This window comes from Erpetoichthys calabaricus, chromosome 9 (genome assembly GCF_900747795.2).
Source record: "Erpetoichthys calabaricus chromosome 9, fErpCal1.3, whole genome shotgun sequence".
NCBI classification, from domain to species: Eukaryota; Metazoa; Chordata; class Cladistia; order Polypteriformes; family Polypteridae; genus Erpetoichthys; species Erpetoichthys calabaricus.
The window spans coordinates 79,941,365-79,962,586 of NC_041402.2; the positions used below are offsets into that span (position 1 = coordinate 79,941,365).

Genomic DNA, 21,222 nt, shown 5'->3' on the forward strand with positions numbered 1-21,222 from the left:
TAAGAGGTGAGCCCGACTATATCTAGCCGGTACCTCTCAACCTCTCGCACCAGTTCCTACTCCTTCCCCACCAGAGAGGTAACATTCCATGTCCCAAAAGCCAGTTTCGGCAATCGAGGGTCGGAACGCCAGAGTTCCCGCCTTCGGCTACCACCCATATCACATTGTACCCGACCCCTATGGCCTGTCTTGCAGGTGGTGGGCTCACAAGAGATCGGAACCACATTGCTCCTTTGGGCTGAGCCTGGCTGGGCCCTGTGGTCGAAGGTCCAGCCACCAGGCGCTCGCCAGCGAGCCCCTCCCCCGGGCCTGGCTCCAGGGTGGGGCCCTGGGTACCCTTTCCCGGGCAAGGGAAACGCCGATCCTTGTTTTAAGTCCATATGGGGTCTCAGGGATTTATGTTTGTATCACAAATTATATTGTTTGTTCATGTTCTTTCGTAGTATTTGTATTTTTATTTTATTCCGGTTTATTGTCACTTTTTCTATTTCAGTGCTTTTTATGGTCTATACTTATATTTATTTAGTTTTATATGCAGATGTTATTTATATCCAATGTTGTACAATTCATACCCTGTAGTTCTTATTGAATTTTTTCTTTAAGCGTTTTGAGAATGGGAAAGGTGTTACTGTATATAGTTTAAATTGAATTTTCTTTTTTTTTCCAAAACCCAGTCAGTATCTAAGCTAAAACTGTTGTCTTTTCTTTTATGCTGTAAAAATGAATCAAGATGTTAATAGAGAAGGCTAATTGTGTCACCTTCACTCCAAGTACATATTAGGATATGGAAGTAGCCAAGTCATAATTTTCCTGATCTTTTAACTTTGAGTAACACTACTGTTCGCAGATTTCAAATGATGAATATCACTAATATACTGGGTTTTTACAAATAATCTAAAGAGTGTTTCCAAATATTGTTTGAAGACAATAATTTATAGTAATCAGTGGCACAAACATTTTATTATTTTAAAGGTGATGTTGACTTTTATAAATTAAATTGAGTTCTCTCATTTTAGGAGATTTTGGAGTGTCACGAATTCTTGCAGGATCAACAGACTTTGCCAAGACATTCACTGGCACACCTTTTTATATGAGTCCAGAGATTTTCACCTGTGGTGAATATGACTCGAAGTCAGACATCTGGTAAGTGGAAAGGTTTCAAAGAAATTATTTATAGAAGTCTAAATTGAGCATTCTATACAATTACATTTGCAAGCAGCACTTCTATATCAGTCCATTGAACAACAGTATCAAAGTCCTGACTCAAATACAAGACAATTTAACTGTAGATAGATAGATAGATAGATAGATAGATAGATAGATAGATAGATAGATAGATAGATACTTTATTAATCCCAAGGGGAAATTCACAGTATGTAACAATATCACTGTTAGCTTTCTATTTTCCTGAAGTTTATGATTTTATTGGTAATATGGTTTTGAGTAATGCTGGAATATGTTGTGAATGTTCAAAAAAACGCTTTTTTGCATTTGTTTTACTGATTTTTTTTTTGCGATGAAGATTAATATATTTTTAATTTGGACTTGTTTTTGCCTTATTTGACAAAAAAACATTAAATCATCCAAGCAATTGATTCAGTAAAAGAGAGCCTAAATAGGGATGCAATTCTAAGGTAATAACAACTTTGTACAGATATTTTTTAAAATGGCACTTAATTGCCTTAATGACTGCATTTAACCGACCCCTGTCTGCAGTTATCACAGTGATATGACAAGATAATTCAAACTCAGGTATACCTGATTGGTACTTTTAAAGGGTATTTTAATGGAATCTGCCACTCTTTCAGGTAGTTAAACCCAGGCATCTAATATTGAAACACAGCTTGGAAAGAATTATAGCCAATTAAAAACAACACATGCTTGTGCATAATGATATTATTATCAAAGTTGTCAAGTATCACAAAAACACATTAGTATACACACACCTCTATTTTAGACTCTAAAAAGCTTTAGAAGTCCTATGGAACTTCAACACACCAAACATTGAACTCAATGCTGCCTGTACAGGTTTTCAAGTTAATTTTTTTTTATATAATTTAGTATGACTTGTAATTAAGGTAAAGACTGCAAAAAAGTGGGAGGTTGACAGTAAACATTTGGATTGCATTTGTAAAACTGATTTTTCTGCTCTGAAATAAAGCTTAATGAAGGGGTTTGTTCATCATGACTTTAATGTACACAAATTTTTGCATCATAAAAACATATTTTGCTGTATAAATAAAAACTCTGTCATGCTGACATGTTTCAAGATAGATACACCAGTAACATTTTTATGCTGATATACAGTATATTTATACTTGTATAATGTCTACTATAGATAACATAGAACGCGATATTCTAAAAATTTGAATTTGCTTCCATTGTTCTATTTTTACTAAATACAATGGGTACTTTGTCATAGTGCCTGCTGCTATAAGATTAATTGATTGATAATTGTAGGTGTCCTAAATATCCCTCATATTTAATGAAAAAGTGTAATAGGGGTTGAAAATGTATTTTAAAAGTGTAAAAGTTTTATGTTAACCGATATTTTTATGTTTTTGCTTTAGAGCAGTTTGTTAATTTCTTTTCAGGCAGTGCATGCTGCTTCCAAAGAGTATGAAGTCTCATTTAGTTCCTAAAAATATTACCCTACTCAAGAAATCCTTTCCTTTTGTTTATGTGTATGTAGTTGATTATTAGTAATGGGTTCAATGCTAGGAAGTGTACTACTTACTGAATATGCATTTCAACTGGGAGAGTTCAGCACTTCTTTGAGGAATAACAGGGCTTACTAAACAACTATTATATGAAGGAATAACCAGCCTTGTGAAAATATGAATGATTGATATTTAATTTGTGAGGTAGTCATAGTTTGTTTATATCCAACAGCATATAAACACAGGAATGCTCATAAGCCATATGTCAGTGACCAAAGGTTTTTATTCAATAATGTTTACACAAGAAAGATGGATTTTGTCATTTTAGCTGCAATAATGGATAAAAGTAACAACATAAATATAAACAACAGGTTAAAAGTTAAAACAGTTTTTTATCATAACTGAAAACAATATTCACAACATTTAAGAACAACTTTCAGAAGCAATGTAGGTATAATTACTTCTAATACGTTTTCCTAGACATACTACATGTAGCATCTTTATGTAAATATATTTTATTGCTTATTTTTTTTTAAAGCCATATGGTCCCGGAGAGAAAGAAATTCTTGGAGCAGTTTGTGTGAGTCTTCAGAGCAGCTATCATATCTGATTTCCTGATGATAGGTGCTAGATGAAACAGGATAGTTATCAGCAGATGAAGTGATTCCCATTTTTTTTTCTTTAGCATTATTTGGCCTGTGGCATATGCTTAGTAGATCTTCCACATCAGCTCCAATATTTTGGCTGCCTGTTTGGAAATCTTGGGACTTTTCATTAAATTTTAATTTGTGAGTCCACTTAATCTGGCAATAGGGTTGATAGCATTAAGCAAATGCAATAAGAGAAAAGTGCAGATTTATTTTTTCATGAGAGTCAAATACTTTTTCTTTGATTTTTGGATATTCAGAACAGTTGACTCACTAAACAATCCACAAGACTTCTGTAACTGTCCTCTTTGATCCTCCCGACATACAGTCGTGGCCAAAGGTTTTGAGAATGACACAAATATTAATTTTCATAAATTTTGATCCTCAGTTTTAATGATGGCAATTTGCATATACTCCAGAATGTTATGAAGAGTGATCAGATGAATTGCAATTAATTGCAAAGTCCCTCTTTGCCCGTTTCCACTGCATTCTAGCCCTACCACAAAAGGACCAGCTAACATCATTTCAGTGATCCTCTCATTGTACAGATGAGAGTGTTGATGAGGACAAGGCTGGAGATCACTCTGTCATGATGATTCAGTTAGAATAAAGAGGTTCAATTGTTGTGAAGGAGGCTTCAGGGCACCCAAGAAAGTCCAGCAAGCACCAGGTCTGTCTCCTAAAGTTGATTCAGCTGTGGGATTGGGGCATCACCAGTGCAGAGCTTGCTCAGGAATGGCAGCAGGCAGGTGTGAGTGCATCTGCATGCATAGTGAGGCGAAGATCTTTGGAGGATGGCCTGGTGTCAAGAAGGGCAGTAAAGAAGCCACTTCTCTCCAAGAAAAACATCAGGGACAGTCTGATATTCTGCTAAAGTTATAGGGATTGGACTGCTGAGGACAGGGGTAAAGTCATTTTCTCTAATGAATCCCCTTTCCGATTGTTTGGGACATCTGCAAAAAAGATTGTCTGGAGAAGAAAAGTTGAGTGCTGCCATCAGTCCTGTGTCATGCCAACAGTAAAGCATCCTGAGACCATTCATGTGTGGGGTTACTTCTCAGGCAACGGATTGGGCTTACTCACAATTTTGCCTAAGAACACAGTCATGAATAAAGAATGGTACCAAAACATCCTCCAAGAGCAACTTCTCCCAACCATCCAAGAACATTTTGGTGACTAAATGCCTTTTCCAGCATGATGGAGCACCGTGCCATAAGGCAAAAGTGATAGCTAAGTGGCTAGGGGAACAAAACATCAAAATTTTGGGTCAGTGGCCAGGAAACTCCCCAGACCATAATCCCATTGAGAACTTGTGGTCTGAAGCAGCAAACTTTGTAAAACCAATACTTGTGTCATTCTCAAAACTTTTGGCCACGACTGTACATGTTTTATAATAGTAATGTCATTTGTGTACTTGGTAATGAACTGAGGCAAGTTCTACTGACCAATGGCCCTGGAGTTCTTTTGATGTCAACACCTAAGTGCTGGAGTAATGACTCTTTCCAAACTCAGGTACAATATGAAACCTTAGGGATCAGTTATAGAGCAAATAAAAAACAAGAGGGAGCTGTTTGAAATTAGATTTCAGAAGCCGGTGTGATATACTGTCAACCCACACTTCTCTGTTGCCTTTCATATTTTTCAAGTATTACTCCACTTATACATAAATTTCTGATTATTTTTCACAGAATCTTCCTTTCCAGTCATTAGTTCTAAATCTTGGGAAAATAAATAGTTGGCAAAGGACTCCTTGTGGAATGATCTTAGTTTTTGTATTTTATCCAGGGCTGTATGATATAGACTAGAAGTCTGTATAGTACTAATTTTTTGGTCCCATTCCTGCCATAGTTTAATCTTTCTACCAGCTGCTTTTGACAAATATCCAAACCACTTTCCACCAGCTTTCTCCCACGCCTGCAAAAGGTTCCATTCTGCTCCTGACTGCATTCCTACTTTTCTCTCTAAAAACACTTGAATTGGGCACAGAGCCTAAGTGGATTCTTAAAACAGCAGAATCTGTAAAGAAAAAAATGCACACATGAGAATAATTGTGTTTATGACTTTTTTCACAATACAACCAGAGTGGATCTTTTGAAATCAGTTTAAAAAATTAATAAATAGATAGACAGGTGAGACAATAAAAGTTGCAAAATGTCCTGTTTTTCAGCAGTGATTTCCTCTTTTTGAGATGTAAAATAGTGGTCTGGTTTGCATTTGTAAAATCCTTTAAAGTTTCCGAGATTTTGTCTTTATTGTTAGCGACACTGTGTAAACAAACAAGGGACCATCATATATTGTCTGGTCCATGTAAGACAAGTAAGAAACACAAGTGCACATCTACAGACAAGTAAAATAAAAAATAAATAAATGAACACCCATATTTTTGACTAGCACATAACGAGCAGGAAGCCAAAGATACTATCTATGGATCCGGCATGTGTGACATAAAGCTGATGTTCACTTTGAAAAGCACAAAACTGCTGTTAAGCAAGAGAGCTCTCAGCAGAAGTTACAGACTATTTGGTGAGACAATTTCATTATATTTCAAAATGTTCCAATGCAGCTTTTTATTTTTATAACCAATGTGTAATTGTCCTAGATTATAATGCATGTTGGAAGCGAGCAAGCCAGGACAAAAGGTTGTCTACACCTGCTGGTGGACTTCTCCTTGGACTACAAAGTGTGAACTGGGCAAGTTGAGGAGACATCAGTTATAAAGGGGCACCAGGGCTCTGAGTTTTAAGGACAGCTTTTTGCCTGCATTTTTAACTTCGTTTTATGGATCTTCTATTTGTTAAATTTAACCTCCACTATGAACACTTTGTTTTATTGGATTATTTATTTTTTATGAATTTTGTGCTGCACTTTAAACACTGTTTGAATTTGAATCGTTTTAATAAAAGCACTGAGCACCTTTGCACCTACCCCTTGCAATGTGTTGTGCATGTGTGTCCTCATCTGCCTGGCTCATCTGGTTATGTTATCGTTGGTGTTGGGTTGAAGAGGCTCCTAAAACAGAAGTGGGAGTGTGGAGCTGACCTGCACCGTCACAGGGTAAAGAAAATGGATGAATGTCAGTTGAGAAGAAAAAAACATTAATTTTAAAATTGTATTATTACAAGCATTAATGAAGATCCATTGTATATGAAGGCTTGTGTCATGTTTTGATTATATCTCCTGGCCCCATTATATTCTTGCTTTGGCATGTGTGCCGCTATGACACGCATCTAAAATACGCTCCATTCATGTATGCACCAGGAAAGATCCAGCTGTACAGAATACACTGCTAACTTTGTCCACACCAAGGTAATTTTATATTTAAATGACGGAAAGAGGATGTACATCTGCCACAGCTGCTATACATACATACCATAGTACCTGGAATGATTGATTTTAAATATCAATTAGAACTCAAACAAAACAAACAGACATCACTGCTTCACAGACACATGCATGCAAATATAGTGTAGTCATTGAGGTCCAGTACCTACTAATAAATTGTAGTCCCGTGCCTCAAAAAGTTGAGTCAGGACCTGCAAGATTTCTCCGGGAATGTGGACCTCTAATATGGATACCTGGGTAAAAACTGATGCTTAACTGTAAACTATTGACCTTTTGTTAGATGAGCATTCCTCAGAAATTACATAATACCCGTCGTGGCAAAAACAAAATACTCATCATTAGACAAAAGTGTTTAGGAGGGTTGTAAGGTTAATGACAGACTTTTACCTTTTATCACATATAAGCTATTTTAGGTTAATTTACCAGCATATTACAGAGACAAGTGCACATGTCAGCAAAGCCGCTTCAAGAATAACATAAAAGTGGAGGTGGACATTGTCTCTGTCAAGACTCCACTCTTATACACACACACACACACACCCACACACGCACACACACACACACACACACACACACACACACACAAACAGGGCCATTAACACACACTTCTTTGGGGAAAAGAGAGCAAAAAAACATGGAAACAGTGAGAATGTGCCAGCTTCACAAAGACAAAGACCAGACATAGGGTTAACACCAAAGATGTTATATATACAGTATAAGACAGTATAAGACAGCTGTGTTAACTACTACTCCCCCATGCTGTTCTAAAACATAACTACTGGGTATTTTCCGGGTTGGTTCTAGTGAATAAAGCCAGAAAATTGTTGGGGAAGACATAGCAAGCCCTAAGATGACCTCATTTACTACACATACATATCTATGAAAGTAAATCTATCACAAGAGACCTGGGTAAGGATGGATGAAAGTCTTGCTTGATCATTTATAAGAACTTTCATTGTTAAGCTTTTAAAAACTCACTGGAATGCAGATGGATTTTGAAATAGTGATTCCCATCTTCGACCAAAGTCATGGAGAAAATTGTTAAGCTCACTTATACACAAAAATCAGCATTGCAACTCCTTTATTAATGATATTGATTATCAATGAAGAGTGCAGCATTTTCCAGAAACCTAGAAGCAAATGAAAAAAAAAATGCAGTAATTCTTAAATTTCCTTTGGCTTTTATTTCATGGTAGACAGTATGAACCCAAGATAGTTCATGTTTTGTCTGGTCAACATCATTTCATTTTGTTAATATACAACCATTCCTTATTGGAATGTACTAAGCATTTATGTATATTACGGGGGGATAATTTAGTGTTCTTTTTCTTTACTTAGTTTTTACAGTTTTCATTCCCCATTATTTACTAATGAGCGTGTTAGGTGGGATGGCACTGAAGTAGATGCAGCCTTTCTGAATTCAGTCTTGTGAAGCTGGAGGGAACAACTACTTGCAGGAATACTGAGTCACCAGTACCGAGTTTGAGAATTACTGCAAGGAAATGTACACTAATTTAACAGTTAATTGACTGGAATTTCAATCATGCAACAATCCAAAAACAGTATCACGGACTGCTGCACTGTTTATATCTGTAAAATGAATGCATTAAACAGCTAACATTGTATCATCATTACATTAGATACCATAGAAACCATACCATTAGATTGAAGTATATCAATTAAAGACCAGTATGTGGCTAAGCTACTTACATTGGATTAGTAGCCATTGCTTTTAATCATATATATACTATTGATAAACAATTCATAAAAATGGTTGTTTATTTATAGATCCATTTACGAAAATATCACAAAGTGTTTAGTGTTAGAATTTCTTACTTTGAAATATGAGAATGTGGTTGATCAGAACTTTAAGGTAATACATTTTTTTGTATTACGTACATTATTTTTACAGACATTCCATGTTTTAAGTGAAAATCATAGTGAGACATTTAATTTAATGTATTTTATAGTTTTTTTACACTATACTAATTATTCATTCCTAATTCTTATGGTGTAATTTTAAATATGAATATTACATATGCAGTACTTGTTTCTAATCAGTCTTAGAATGTACTGTATGATACACACAGAAATAAACACAGTACAAATTCTTTTTATTTGTTTTGCATGAAACTGTCAAATACTTTATGAAAACATACATTTAATGAGCAGAGTGTTCAGTCAATTGAATTGCTGCACCTATTGATTGTTTGTGAGTAACAGTGGAACGTAATTGGTTTTTGACTCTTTTACTGTAATTCTGCTGCACAACCATTTCCAAGATGTGTTTGAGAACAGTTGAAAAACACAAAAAATACCTGTTTTCTGTATGTGCTTTTGTCTATCTTTTGTCTCTCTTCTTGTTTCATTTTTCCAACAGTACCTTTGTATTCCTGAATTGCCATAGCCATAGGCTGACCAAGATTTTCACAGTCAGAAATAACTTAAGTATTATAAGTACTTTTGACATCAACACAGCAAGGGCATGGGAGTCTGAAAGCCTGAAATCTTTTTACAAAATCACATACAGTACAGAGCTATCAGTACAGCAGAAGAGTGGCCAGCCCTGACGCCCATTTAGCTTTAAAAAGTGAGAAGAGGGGCAGCTATCTATCTATCTATCTATCTATCTATCTATCTATCTATCTATCTATCTATCTATCTATCTATCTATCTATCTATCTATCTATCTATCTATCTATCTATCTATCTATCTATCTATCTATCTATCTATCTATCTATCTTGCTGAGACTGTGACATCTTTGTGATCGTGTTTAAACAGTAACGTTCTTATTTTTACATTTTTTTTATTGGGTCATTGATAGTGTCTATACTAACAGTTTAGTATATTTGTAGCTGTAATGTGCTGTGATGCACAAATCAATGATTATATATGAATATGATCAATATATAAAACAACATTAAAGGGGTCTTTCAGAAAACCAACCCATCAAACCGATGGGCCATATTTAACATGTTTTAGATATGGATAATGTAGGCCATGTTAAAAAGGTCCAAGAGCTGGATCCAGCCCACAGGAATTGAGTTTTACTTTTCTGTTTACAGCATATATTTTATATAAATTTAGCTTAGTGAAACTTTATGAAAAACTAAAAATTCTATGAACATATGCTTTCATATCTTTGCAGCCTTTTTTTGTGAATCTGTGTTTTTTCAGTTTCTCATAAATAGTGTTGTTTATGTCTTGTGTCTTGAGTGTTCCTTTGCTACTTAAGTACATCATATGTAATTAAATAACACTCAGCTTGCAATAGCTCACCAGTGTTATTTCGTTTTAGACAACAGACAAAACAAGTTCTTATTCTCATCTGTGAAAGCTTTCAGACTTGGAAATTGCTGACTCACTCTGGTATGTGTGAATGGGTGAATACCAGTAAATTTCTTGATTTCACATTGTTATGCTGAGGTCTGCAGTGATTTTGTATGGTATTTCCTTCATGGCCTCCTCTGACTAATCTTTGATGTGCTTTGAATGTGAGGATGAAAATTAGTACTAACAAATCTGATTTCATAATACTGTTCTGATGAAGTGTGGCATGTTCCCTGCAGGTGTGGGAGAGAGTGTCTGCACAAAGTAGATTAATTTAAATGACTCAGGGACTTGTTCTTGAATGAAAGTATCGGACCAACATGAGTAAGTGTGGGAGTGTTTATGTGCTACATATTGTAGTCTCTCACCTAGGGCTGGTTTCTTCCCTGAGCCTGTTGCTATCAAAAGATGCTCCATGCTATAGTAGACAAAGCAGAAAATGAAAGGCTAGACTGAAAAATGTTTTCTTCCCTACAAAAATACTGCAAGCATATATTGCCTTGAGCAAATAAAAAATGTTACACCTCTGCTTTCTACTTCTGTGGATGGTTTTATTATTCAGGATAAAAAGAGTCATACTAAAAAGATAAATGAACCTGGCATATCAATAGGAAATGTTTCTGCAGGACATACTGAGAAGAATAGATTGATGAAAGCCTAAATATAGTGCAAGTAGCATGTGCCCTTAATGCATGTCCCCACAGGAAATTCAGGAGGACATGTGGCAGAAGATTCCGGTTCAGTTAATTGATGAACAGAGAATCAACTGATGACATATAGTGTTTCTTACAGTAAACCCTACATGAGGGTATGCAGAGACAAGAGAATATGTTTTGCACAGTGCTGGATATAGTGACAGAAAGTCTAATTCCATACAGATCAACTGGTACATCATACCTCATGGGATATTCTACAGAAAACTGCAGTACAGTGGTGAGAGCAAAACGTGTTGCATGTGTATACTATTTCAAAACTATGAACAAAATTAAGAAAAAATGAGTTTCAAGAAAATGGAAATGAACCTTTATTTCATTTTTGATATTGCCTCCTACAGTGTAAATTTAAGGATTAGCATCTTGTATTTTCCAAGTCCCATCAACCTTATCTGTCCACAGTTGTTGGTTTTATTATATATATACTATTTCTTATTGTTTAATTTTAGAAGAATAATGCTGTATGAAAATGGTTAAACACAGTGTTATTTAACCTGCCAATTACAATGATTATATCTTTGTATTTTTTTACTTAATCATTAAAAATCTAACCGTAGAATATTCATTTAATTTTTAAATTGTTTTTAAGAAAAGGTTTAGTATAACAAAATGGTACAATGACAATTTCTTTCCTCAGTCAAAACTTGGCAAATGCATTTTTCATGCAATGATACCTTAATTAAATTTTCACACCAAAATGACTGGCTTCTCACAGTCTAGGTTGACATTTTACAGTTTGGAACTATTGTACAGTTCTAAATGCTAAACATCTTGTTTTTTTCACTATATAGATACATCTTGCTTTGTTTATATAAATATGCACAGCAGTACTGCCTATGCAATAGCAATTTTGTGTTTAGCATTTAAGTTGTCAGTGGGATGGAAGGCTAGGTGCTTTGAAAAAGTAAATAAAAAGTTTTGATTGATTGAATTAAACAATACAATGTTCATAATTAGTTTAAGATAGGTTGATTCCATCATTTGTTCTAAGCTTAAAAACGGTATCCTTTTGGTCATAAATGCTAGTATTTAGAACGTCTGTGTTCATCTGATTCATACTTCACTTGGTTATTTAAAATCTATCTCCCTCAGTACCACATTAAGAATGCATGTTCACATTGTACATTTTGAGATAATCATACTGCAGATATGTGCGATCTTTGACATCTTTTCATACAAAGCTATAGTGTTTTGTTGTACTCCATTTAAAAAAATAGTTTGAAACTGATTGTGAAACTTACAACTACAAAAGTCCTGACTTCTCTGCTTAAGATTCTAGGGAGTAAATGGGCTGTTTTTGGGTTGATACACTGCACAACAAAGTTTTTGCTTCTTGAACACTGTTCAGAGTTTCTTATAGGTTTTTGGGTGTTGATCACGAATATCACACCAAAATTTACCCATCATGTACTGTTTCAGTTTTGTCATGATTTTTTCTTATATTTGTTTCCAAACATTTTCGCTCCAGTAAGTGACTTATCAACAACGGTTTGTGCAGCCTGGGCATGTCCAGGCATGGAATCAGGCCAGGTTGGAAGCTGTTCTGTGGAAGCTGACATCCTGGGCATGCTTGGGCAGGTCTGAATGAGCTTGATACTGTCTCAGCATGCTGTAAAGGTGGCTTGCATACACTGATCCTGCTCATTTGGTTAATACAAATAGTCAGTGTGTATGTATAGTATCAGTATAGTAAAGTATAGTATCTGTAGCAATATAACAGTAAGTAAGCTTGATGCTATAGACGTTTTGGAGTCGGGCGATATGTCTTGTTAATGTCGTAACAGCCACGATACATTCTGCTATATCTGTGGCGAATATACACTTGCACCTCAGAGACATTGGATGACTGCTCTTGTGAAGAAAGCTTATCATCTGTATTTCGGCTGCAAAATTGGTGATCAAGACAAGGAATGAGTGCCTCACATTTGCTGTGCAACATGTGCTGTCAGTCTGAGAGCCTGGCTCAGAGGCACTTGAAAGACGATGTCGTTTGCTGTTCCGATGATATGGCGAGAACAGAAAGACCATGTGACGGACTGTTACTTCTGTTTAACTAATGTGTCTGGTTTCTCTGCCAAAAACAAGAAGTCAATTGAATATCCTAATCTGCCATCAGCACTGAGACCCATGCCACAAGACGACAGTCTTTCAATTCCGAAACCACCAGAGGATTGGACCTTAGACGAACCAGATGAAGAAATTGCAATTAAGGGGACTGACAGTGACATTGACCCGGACTTTGAAACGTACTTATCAGGCGATCCACATCTGATAACACAGTCTGAATTGAACAATTTGGTCAGAGATTTGGGTCTGTCAAAAGCAAAAGCCCAGCTGCTGGGTTTGAGACTGTAGGAATGGTGTTTGCTGTCACCAGGTAAGGAACTTTCTGTGTTTTGAGGCCGACATCATGATATAACCAGTTTTTTTGCACAAGTCAACAGTCTCTGTTTCAGTTGTGATATTGAAGGATTGTTCTTGGCCTTGGGTTGTAATCACAACCCGGAAGAGTGGCATCTCTATATTGATTCGTCAATGTTAAGCCTGAAAGCTGCTCTACTACACAATGGCAACGTTTATCCTTCAGTACCTGTTGGCTATGCAGCACACATGAAAGAAACGTATGAGAATATGGAACTGTTGCTGAAGCACGTCCATTATTGCAGGTACAACTGGAATATCTCTGGAGATCTTAAAGTCGTTGCTCTGTTACTTGGACTGCAGTTCGACTATACAAAGTACTGTTGTTTCATCTGTGAATGGGACAGCCGTGCCAAAGAGTTGCACTATTCTCGACAGAACTGGCCACTCCGTAAAAGTTAGTTCCAGGACAGAAAAATGTGGCACATGAATTGCTTGTCAACCCGGCAAAGATATTTTTGCCTCCTCTTCACATAAAACTGGGACTCGTGAAGAATTTCGTGAAAGCACTGAACAAGGAAGGCGAAGGTTTTCGTTATTTAACACAGATGTTCCCAAGAATAACTGACGCCAAGATCAAAGAGGGCATTTTTTTTGGCACCCAGATCAGACATGTTATGAGTGACAAGCGGTTTGAAGATCTGTTAGTTGGAAAGCCTTCAAAGACGTTGTTGACAATTTTCTGGGCAATTACATAGCCCCAAACTACATTCAGCTGGTAGCCAAACTTCTCAAAACATACAAGACAATGAAGTGCAACATGTCACTCAAAATTCATTTCCTCTACTCACACTTGGACTTCTTCCCCACAAATCTCGGTGCAGTCAGTGACGAACACAGTGAAAGGTTTCACCGGGACATTGCTACGATGGAGAAACGATACCAGGGCAACTGGAATCCGTCAATGCTTGCTGACTACTGTTGGACACTGGAACGTGATGCACTAGACATTAAATACAAAAGAAAATCAGCAGCAAAACACTTTTAATTCTGTTGAATTTAATAGCTTACGTATGCGAAACATAAATGTGACTAAATACGTCATTGTCAGTAAACATATAAATGTTTATTTCTCAGAGTTCCTACGTGATGCAGTAAAACCAAACTATATCTGTGCATACCCAGTAGGTACCTGTCACAATCAGCAAAAACTTTTCAGGAAGCAAGACTTTTCAAAAAAATTGTTGTATAGTGAACCATAGAGAACATCAGTGACAACTATAGCTTAAAAAGCTGGAAAAATATTAAAATAATAGGCATAAATGCATAATTAGTAAATGCATAATCAACTAAAATGCCTACAGTAGCTTGATATGACAAATTTATAGATGTTTCCCTTTATTTGGGAGCAAAGGGGAGCTTTCTTGGACATTGCAAACACACTCAAACATTATCTCCATTAATTCATGCAAGTGTAGCTTTTTAAACTTCTTCCTGGACAATATTCTGGTGTGGCGGAAGTGCTGCTGTCCAGGGCTCCATAATTGTCTAGGTGCCATCTGGTGATGGCCATGAACCCCAACAGGGATGAGATTTTAAGCTCTGATCCCATGGCCCCTATGCAGACCAGGGCGGCTGCCCTGTCGTGGCCCAGGGGAGGTATTGTATATCATACTTGTATTACTTGTTTCTGTATTACAAAAATTTTATCATGTATTTTTGTGCTCTCTTTCCTTTTTATTTAATATACTGCTCATATATACTGTACCTATGTTTTTACCCTTAAATATATCCTGCTGTGTAGTGGGTCCTGCTTGATCATAAATGTATTATTTTGTGCTTTTGATCAAGAATGCCAATTACACTAATTCTTTTCTTTTCCACGAAGTAGTCCACAATTTTTTTTTTTTTGATATTTTGTATGTTTGCATAGTTCAGGCATAGTTCTTTAAATGTTTAGTTGTGAACTATTGTGTATATGTCATGCTTTGTGCCTGGCATTAACTCCAGTATCCTTAACTTAAGTGGGTTCAAGAAACATATAGTTGCATATATTTCCAGCTTTTTAAGTATTGTACTGACCAGGAAGGTAGGAACAATGAAGTTTAAATGTGCCCTTTAATACAGGTCCAATGTTGTATAAAATCAAATTTGACAGTGTTAAGACAGCTCCTGCCTTTTTGCCAAAAAGGCTGGTACAGTTCCAAAAACAATAGAAAAACAAATGTTATAATGATATTCGTAAATGTAAAGCACAGCTGACAGGGCATGCAACACTGTTTGAACTATTTCAGTGCTCTCTGAATGAAACCCAATTTGCCTTCTGTCTCTTACATCTGTGATAACATTGAGCCAATAAAGAAAACCAGGGAGTTTGTTAGTTCCCATCAAGCATTAACTAAAAAACTAGGCTTTCATTACAATTAGAAGCAAGACAGTTAAGTAAGAGCCCAGAAACTCAAATTCATTTTTTAAAAGCTAGAAGAAATTAAAAGAGTTGAATGGTGTTTCATCCACAAGATCATAGTTTATATCAAATGTATGATGAGCAAACTTTGAATAGCTTGAATTACCTACATTAAAATATGGGATTCCCTGTGGGTAAGTATGAAATATCCATCTCTTATGGTTGATGTAAATAAAATTTTAGTAAGATCTACTGGATTGTAAAGAATTTTTTTTTAACTTTTCTGACAAGTTTGGGTTATGTATTGGGTTTAGGTGAACATTATTACCATCTTTTCCAGTTTTGGTCTTTGCTTGTCCTGTGTACAGTTTTTTATTCTTTATCTCTTGATCCTTGTTCTGTTGCTGTTTTGGTCTGCTGTATTTCCCACCTTGGCAGTGCAGAACTTTGGACCATTAAATCGAGTTTCCCCAAGACGAAATAAGTCGGTCAGTCAGTCAGTCATTATTCAACCCGCTATATCCTAATATAGGGTTATGGGAGTCTGCTGGAACCAATCCCAGCCAGCACAGGGTGCAAGGCAGGAACAAATCCCAGGCAGGGTTCCAGCCCACCACAGAGCACACACACCCACACACCAAGCACACACTATGGACAATTTAGGATCGCCAATGCACCTAACCTGCATGTCTTTGGACTGTAGGAGAAAACCGGAGCACCCGGAGGAAACCCACACAGAAATCAAGCACATTTATAAAGAAATATTTTTTTTTACAAAAAGAAGTAAATGATTTAACAGCATCCTTCCAGAAAATGGTTTTATAGTTTAGCTAAATGCAACAAAAGTTAGTTTCAGTATCCAGTGTTACTTCCCAACCAGTCTGTGATAGTGCTAAAGTCCCACAGATTTCATATCTGTATAGGATTGCATATAATCAGAAGAGGTACGGGGTATATCTCAATTTGGATTCTTAATATTTTAACACGCACCACTATATTGTGAAGAGATTTGGTTATCAACGATCCCATTGCCATCTTATGGTTTACCAGAAGTTGTAGCGTGTAACATAATTAAGGTTTTGGCACGATGGAGTCAGTGTCCAAGGTTTTGCATAAACAACCAAATCGAAGTGCATACTTCTTATTTCTTTTGATATTCAGGTGTTTGAAAATTTTGGATAGCTTTTAAGACAAGTTTGGTTTATCTGTTAATGTTTAGGTAAACCCTGGTACTGTCTTTTCAGTGTTGCTCTGTATATATCCTGGCTACAAATGTTTTCATCTCCAGGTTCTCTTTATTTTGTCATTTTGGCTTGACATTTTCCCATCTTGATAGCACAGTTTTTAAATTTCTTTTCTTAATTTATTCCTTTATGGTTAATTTATTATTCAGTATTTTTCACACCTTGGATTAATTTGTAATTCTAGGAAATGCAAGTATTTTGTAGGGTAGGTTTTATTACAGTGTTGGCCTCCCTGTTTGGAGACAAAGGAACATCCATCCATCCATTTTCCAACCCGCTGAATCCGAACACAGGGTCACGGGGGTCTGCTGGAGCCAATCCCAGCCAACACAGGGCACAAGGCAGGGAACCAATCCCGGGCAGGGTGCCAACCCACCGCAGGACACACACAAACACACCCACACACCAAGCACACACTAGGGCCAATTTAGAATCGCCAATCCACCTAACCTGCATGTCTTTGGACTGTGGGAGGAAACCGGAGCGCCCGGAGGAAACCCACGCAGATACGGGGAGAACATGCAAACTCCACGCAGGGAGGACCCGGGAAGCGAACCCAGGTCCCCAGATCTCCCAACTGCGAGGCAGCAGCGCTACCCACTACGCCACCGTGCCGCCCTACAAAGGAACAGGTGGTTTCTAAAATCATTATTGGTTTTTAAAATAAAAATAAGTTATACGGGCGGCACGGTGGCGCAGTGGGTAGCGCTGCTGCCTCGCAGTTGGGTGATCATGGGAACCTGGGTTCGCTTCCCGGGTCCTCCCTGCGTGGAGTTTGCATGTTCTACCCGTGTCTGCGTGGGTTTCCTCCGGGCGCTCCGGTTTCCTCCCACAGTCCAAAGACATGCAGGTTAGGTGGATTGGCGATTCTAAATTGTCCCTAGTGTGTGCTTGGTGTGTGGGTGTGTTTGTGTGTGTCCTGCGGTGGGTTGGCACCCTGCCTGGGATTAGTTCCTGCCCTGTGTTGGCTGGGATTGGCTCCAGCAGACCCCTGTGACCCTGTGTTCGGATTCAGCGGGTTGGAAAATGGATGGAAATAAGTTATACTTTATACTTACTCATTTTGTTAGGTTGGATCTTTATTCTTATTTTTGTTTTCCCTCCTTTTTCCTCTATTTCAGCTAGCTACATCGATAAATAAAATATAAGCATAGAAAAGAGAACAGAGGTCACTGTATGACAGCTGACATATGTCTTGGAATTTATGGGTGAAGCACTGTTTATCGGTATTATGTATTTCTACTTTAATCTTATAAATAAAGGAGACTGTATGTTAGTTTGTTTCTGTGAAAAACATCTAAGAAACTACTCAAATTTTATTTTTTGTGATTTTGCGCAGGAATTGCTTTTACAGTTTTATAGTCTTTACCTCCAATACCCTATTAATCACCATTTAGGTTGTTGGATTGGATGCATTCCTTCAGCACAGTGACACATTTATTAGAGCTGCACTTCATTGGGACTTCAGAGTCCCTAGTCCAGTTACTTTTTTTTTTTAATATGTAAATTTTTATTATTTATGCATCAGGTTTTTCTCTAGATATTTCAGGATTTTCTTCCGTATTGAAAAAGGATACATTAAGGTTGAATAACGACTTTAAATTGGTCCATTGTGGTGCATAAATATTTGGGGTGCATGAATGTATCCTAGGTTGGATTGTTGCTCCGCCAAGAGTAGGGTCTTTGTTCTCAATGATTCCTTAATAAGCTTTGGATTCCTGCTACCCTGAACTGTATAAACTGGTTGGATGAATATTCAAGTAGACAAAGCCTGAGTACAGTTATGGTTAGAGCCCATAGTGTAAGGAGTTGACCACCATAATTATTGGAAAAATCACTCTGAGAGCCATACTGATATGAAACTAATGGATCTGATTTATGCCCACAGGAATGAAAATTGTAAATGTTAGCAACTGACATTTCAAATAATTTTATAAAAATATCATGTGCAATAAATAAGGTGCTAGTAAAATCCCTTGTAAAATAAGACAATCAAAATCTTGAACAGCTTTGCAAACATGGTAATTCAAGTTGTCAATTTTTTGAAATGCTACTCAGCTTTACAGTGGAAACCATTACATATGTAAATCTAGTTTGATAGCTGTTTAGCATTAGCATTAGAGTTTTGGATTAAATGACTGTAATATTGCAAGTGCATTGTGTTGAGCTGCCAGGCAGAGAAAGAAGGGGACAAGGCACGTGCGTAACTCTCAACAATGCCCCAAAAAGAGACTGACATGAGGGGAGTCACAAAATATTCCCCAAGGACAGTAAGGGAAGGTGAGTCAGCAGATTTCAGTAACGTCTGTTCCAAAGTATTGGCTGAAGATTAAAACACCTTCATGACAAAAAATGATAACGCATGACTTCAGGTTGAAGGAACAGGGACCATGTTACCCTTTTAAAATTTATTATAGAGAGGAACTACTACACAATCCCAAAGTGGAACGTGCATAAAATTGTTGCCTATAGAGTTCAAGGCTGAGTTAGAACTCACTTAAAGGAGGAACAGGTGCAAGGTTAGAGAGAGAACGTTTGAGAGTAATAGGGGTGGAAGTGGTACATTTAGGTGAACAACTGCATGAGTCACCCCACTTATCGGACTGTCAGATGTGTCAGCATCTACCCCTTCCTTTTGTGGTATATTTATAGTAAATATTTTTAATTAATTCTTCATTTTTATCAAACTTTAACATGAAAACATTTCCTATAGTAAATTAGAAGTGTATAAAACACACCGTATATTTTGGAAGATTTTGCCTGGCTGAAAAAAATGTTTCCTTTGTGTATTTATACAGTATACAGAGTATATATGTGTATATACAGTATATTGTGCATATATAAACAGAGGAAGCTCTGCAGTCTACTTGTGACTTTGTGCTAGGGAAGATAAGTAAATAAATCCAGGTAAATAACATTTGATCTGGTTTTTATATAAGTAACATATAAATGTTTCTTATGTAAAGACCATCACACAACATAATCGCAAACAGGACTTTGCACGATACGTTGGTGAGCTCTGTAAGCTGTGCTGCTTCGTTGAAGGACAGATGTGGGGCAGACTGACTGGCAGGATGATGCTGGACCTCTTCCTGCATCCAAGCGGTGCCATCTTTCACCTTTACGCCTGGTGCAGCTGCGTAGGTTCTTATATGTGAGTGGACATTTCTTGCGGGGAGGGCTTCTGTTCTCTTTCTCTGATGTAAAACCCTCGTTCTCATCTGAGTTCACCTCTGTTATAGCATGTCTTTATTTGAAAGCTAACAGTGTCAGATTGAACGTGACTGAGAAAATAAAACTGAATAAAAAAAAACGATAACCTTTACAAGTACCATACATTTGCACCATCTGTTACAGATTCAAATCAAATGTCCGCTTTTATTGTGTAATAGTAACAATAAGAGCACTAAAGTACTAAAACATGAAAAACGTTTGTCTTTTAGATATGTGTTCAACATTTTCTTGCATTTCCTATCATCCTACACGGAACACACATGAAATGCATGTGTTCCAAATAACGACATATTTCTTAGCTTGTACAGCTCTAGGTACCTGACTCCCTGATAAACAAGGCTTGAGCTGGGAGAGGTTTTTGCCGTTTCTGTGGCGGTGGGAGGATGGAATAGCAGGCTGCTTGCTGCTTGGGATTATTGACACATTTACAAGACAAAAGACTCTGATGGAGAAGTGCGAGCAGATTTAAGGTGGGCTGGATTTACGAGTTTTTTTTCGTAAGCTTTGATAATTCTAATGTTAAATCATTTACAACTGGTGTAGTCGACAGAATAAAGCTCAAGGAATATGACTGAAGAGCAAGACCTGAACAATGTGCTCTCCACCATCATGGCAGAACTTCAGAGAGTGAAAGTCCAGTTGTGGGAAACAAGAACACAGCTGGCAGAGTCAAAAATGTGGCAGCTGTGGTGTAGGTAAACTCAGACCAAGCCCAAGTTCTCTCCCAGGTTTTAGTTCCACTCTCTGAGGCGGACAATGTTGAATCATATTTTTTGATTTTTGAGCGTACCTCCAAACGACATTACTGGGAGCAAGCGGAATGGGCCAACATACTGGCGCCATACCTGAAAGGAGACGCGCAGCGGGGTTATTTTGACCTCTCTGAGGAGCAGGCCGCTGATTATGATCTCATCAAGGCAGAGGTGTTAAAACGCTAGGGCGTAATGGCGGACCAGCAGGCAAGGAAATGGCACCTCTGGAAATTTGACTCTGAAAGGCCGACTGGGCTCAGGCGCTTGAAATATGGGGAAAGACCGGACGCTGGCTATGGCCAAACATCAATGACAGTCGACAGATTGTAGAACAGCTAGCCTGCGGAATCCTTATTAACGCTGTCCCCGATTATCTCGCCCAGCAGGTCTGCAAACATCCATATTAAAACATGGACACCTTGGTGGAGGTAATCGATTGTCAGCGGGCAGGTTACAAAGTAGGGAGGGCAGAACGGTCTGCTCGTCTATCCCGACAGGAATGTGTACCCTCCTCTGAGCCCACCTGCCGC

The 21,222-nt window shown here is 37.5% G+C and overlaps 1 protein-coding gene across 1 annotated transcript in view; it reads left to right on the forward strand.

Annotated features, from left to right (window-relative positions):
- LOC114657565 (serine/threonine-protein kinase Nek11-like) overlaps nucleotides 1–21,222 on the forward strand; it is a 327,143-nt gene that overhangs the window by 79,875 nt on the left and 226,046 nt on the right. The window contains exon 6 of the mRNA XM_028809452.2: nucleotides 1,017–1,143. Coding sequence (XP_028665285.2) covers nucleotides 1,017–1,143 — 127 coding nt within the window. The remainder of the gene's footprint in view (nucleotides 1–1,016; nucleotides 1,144–21,222) is intronic.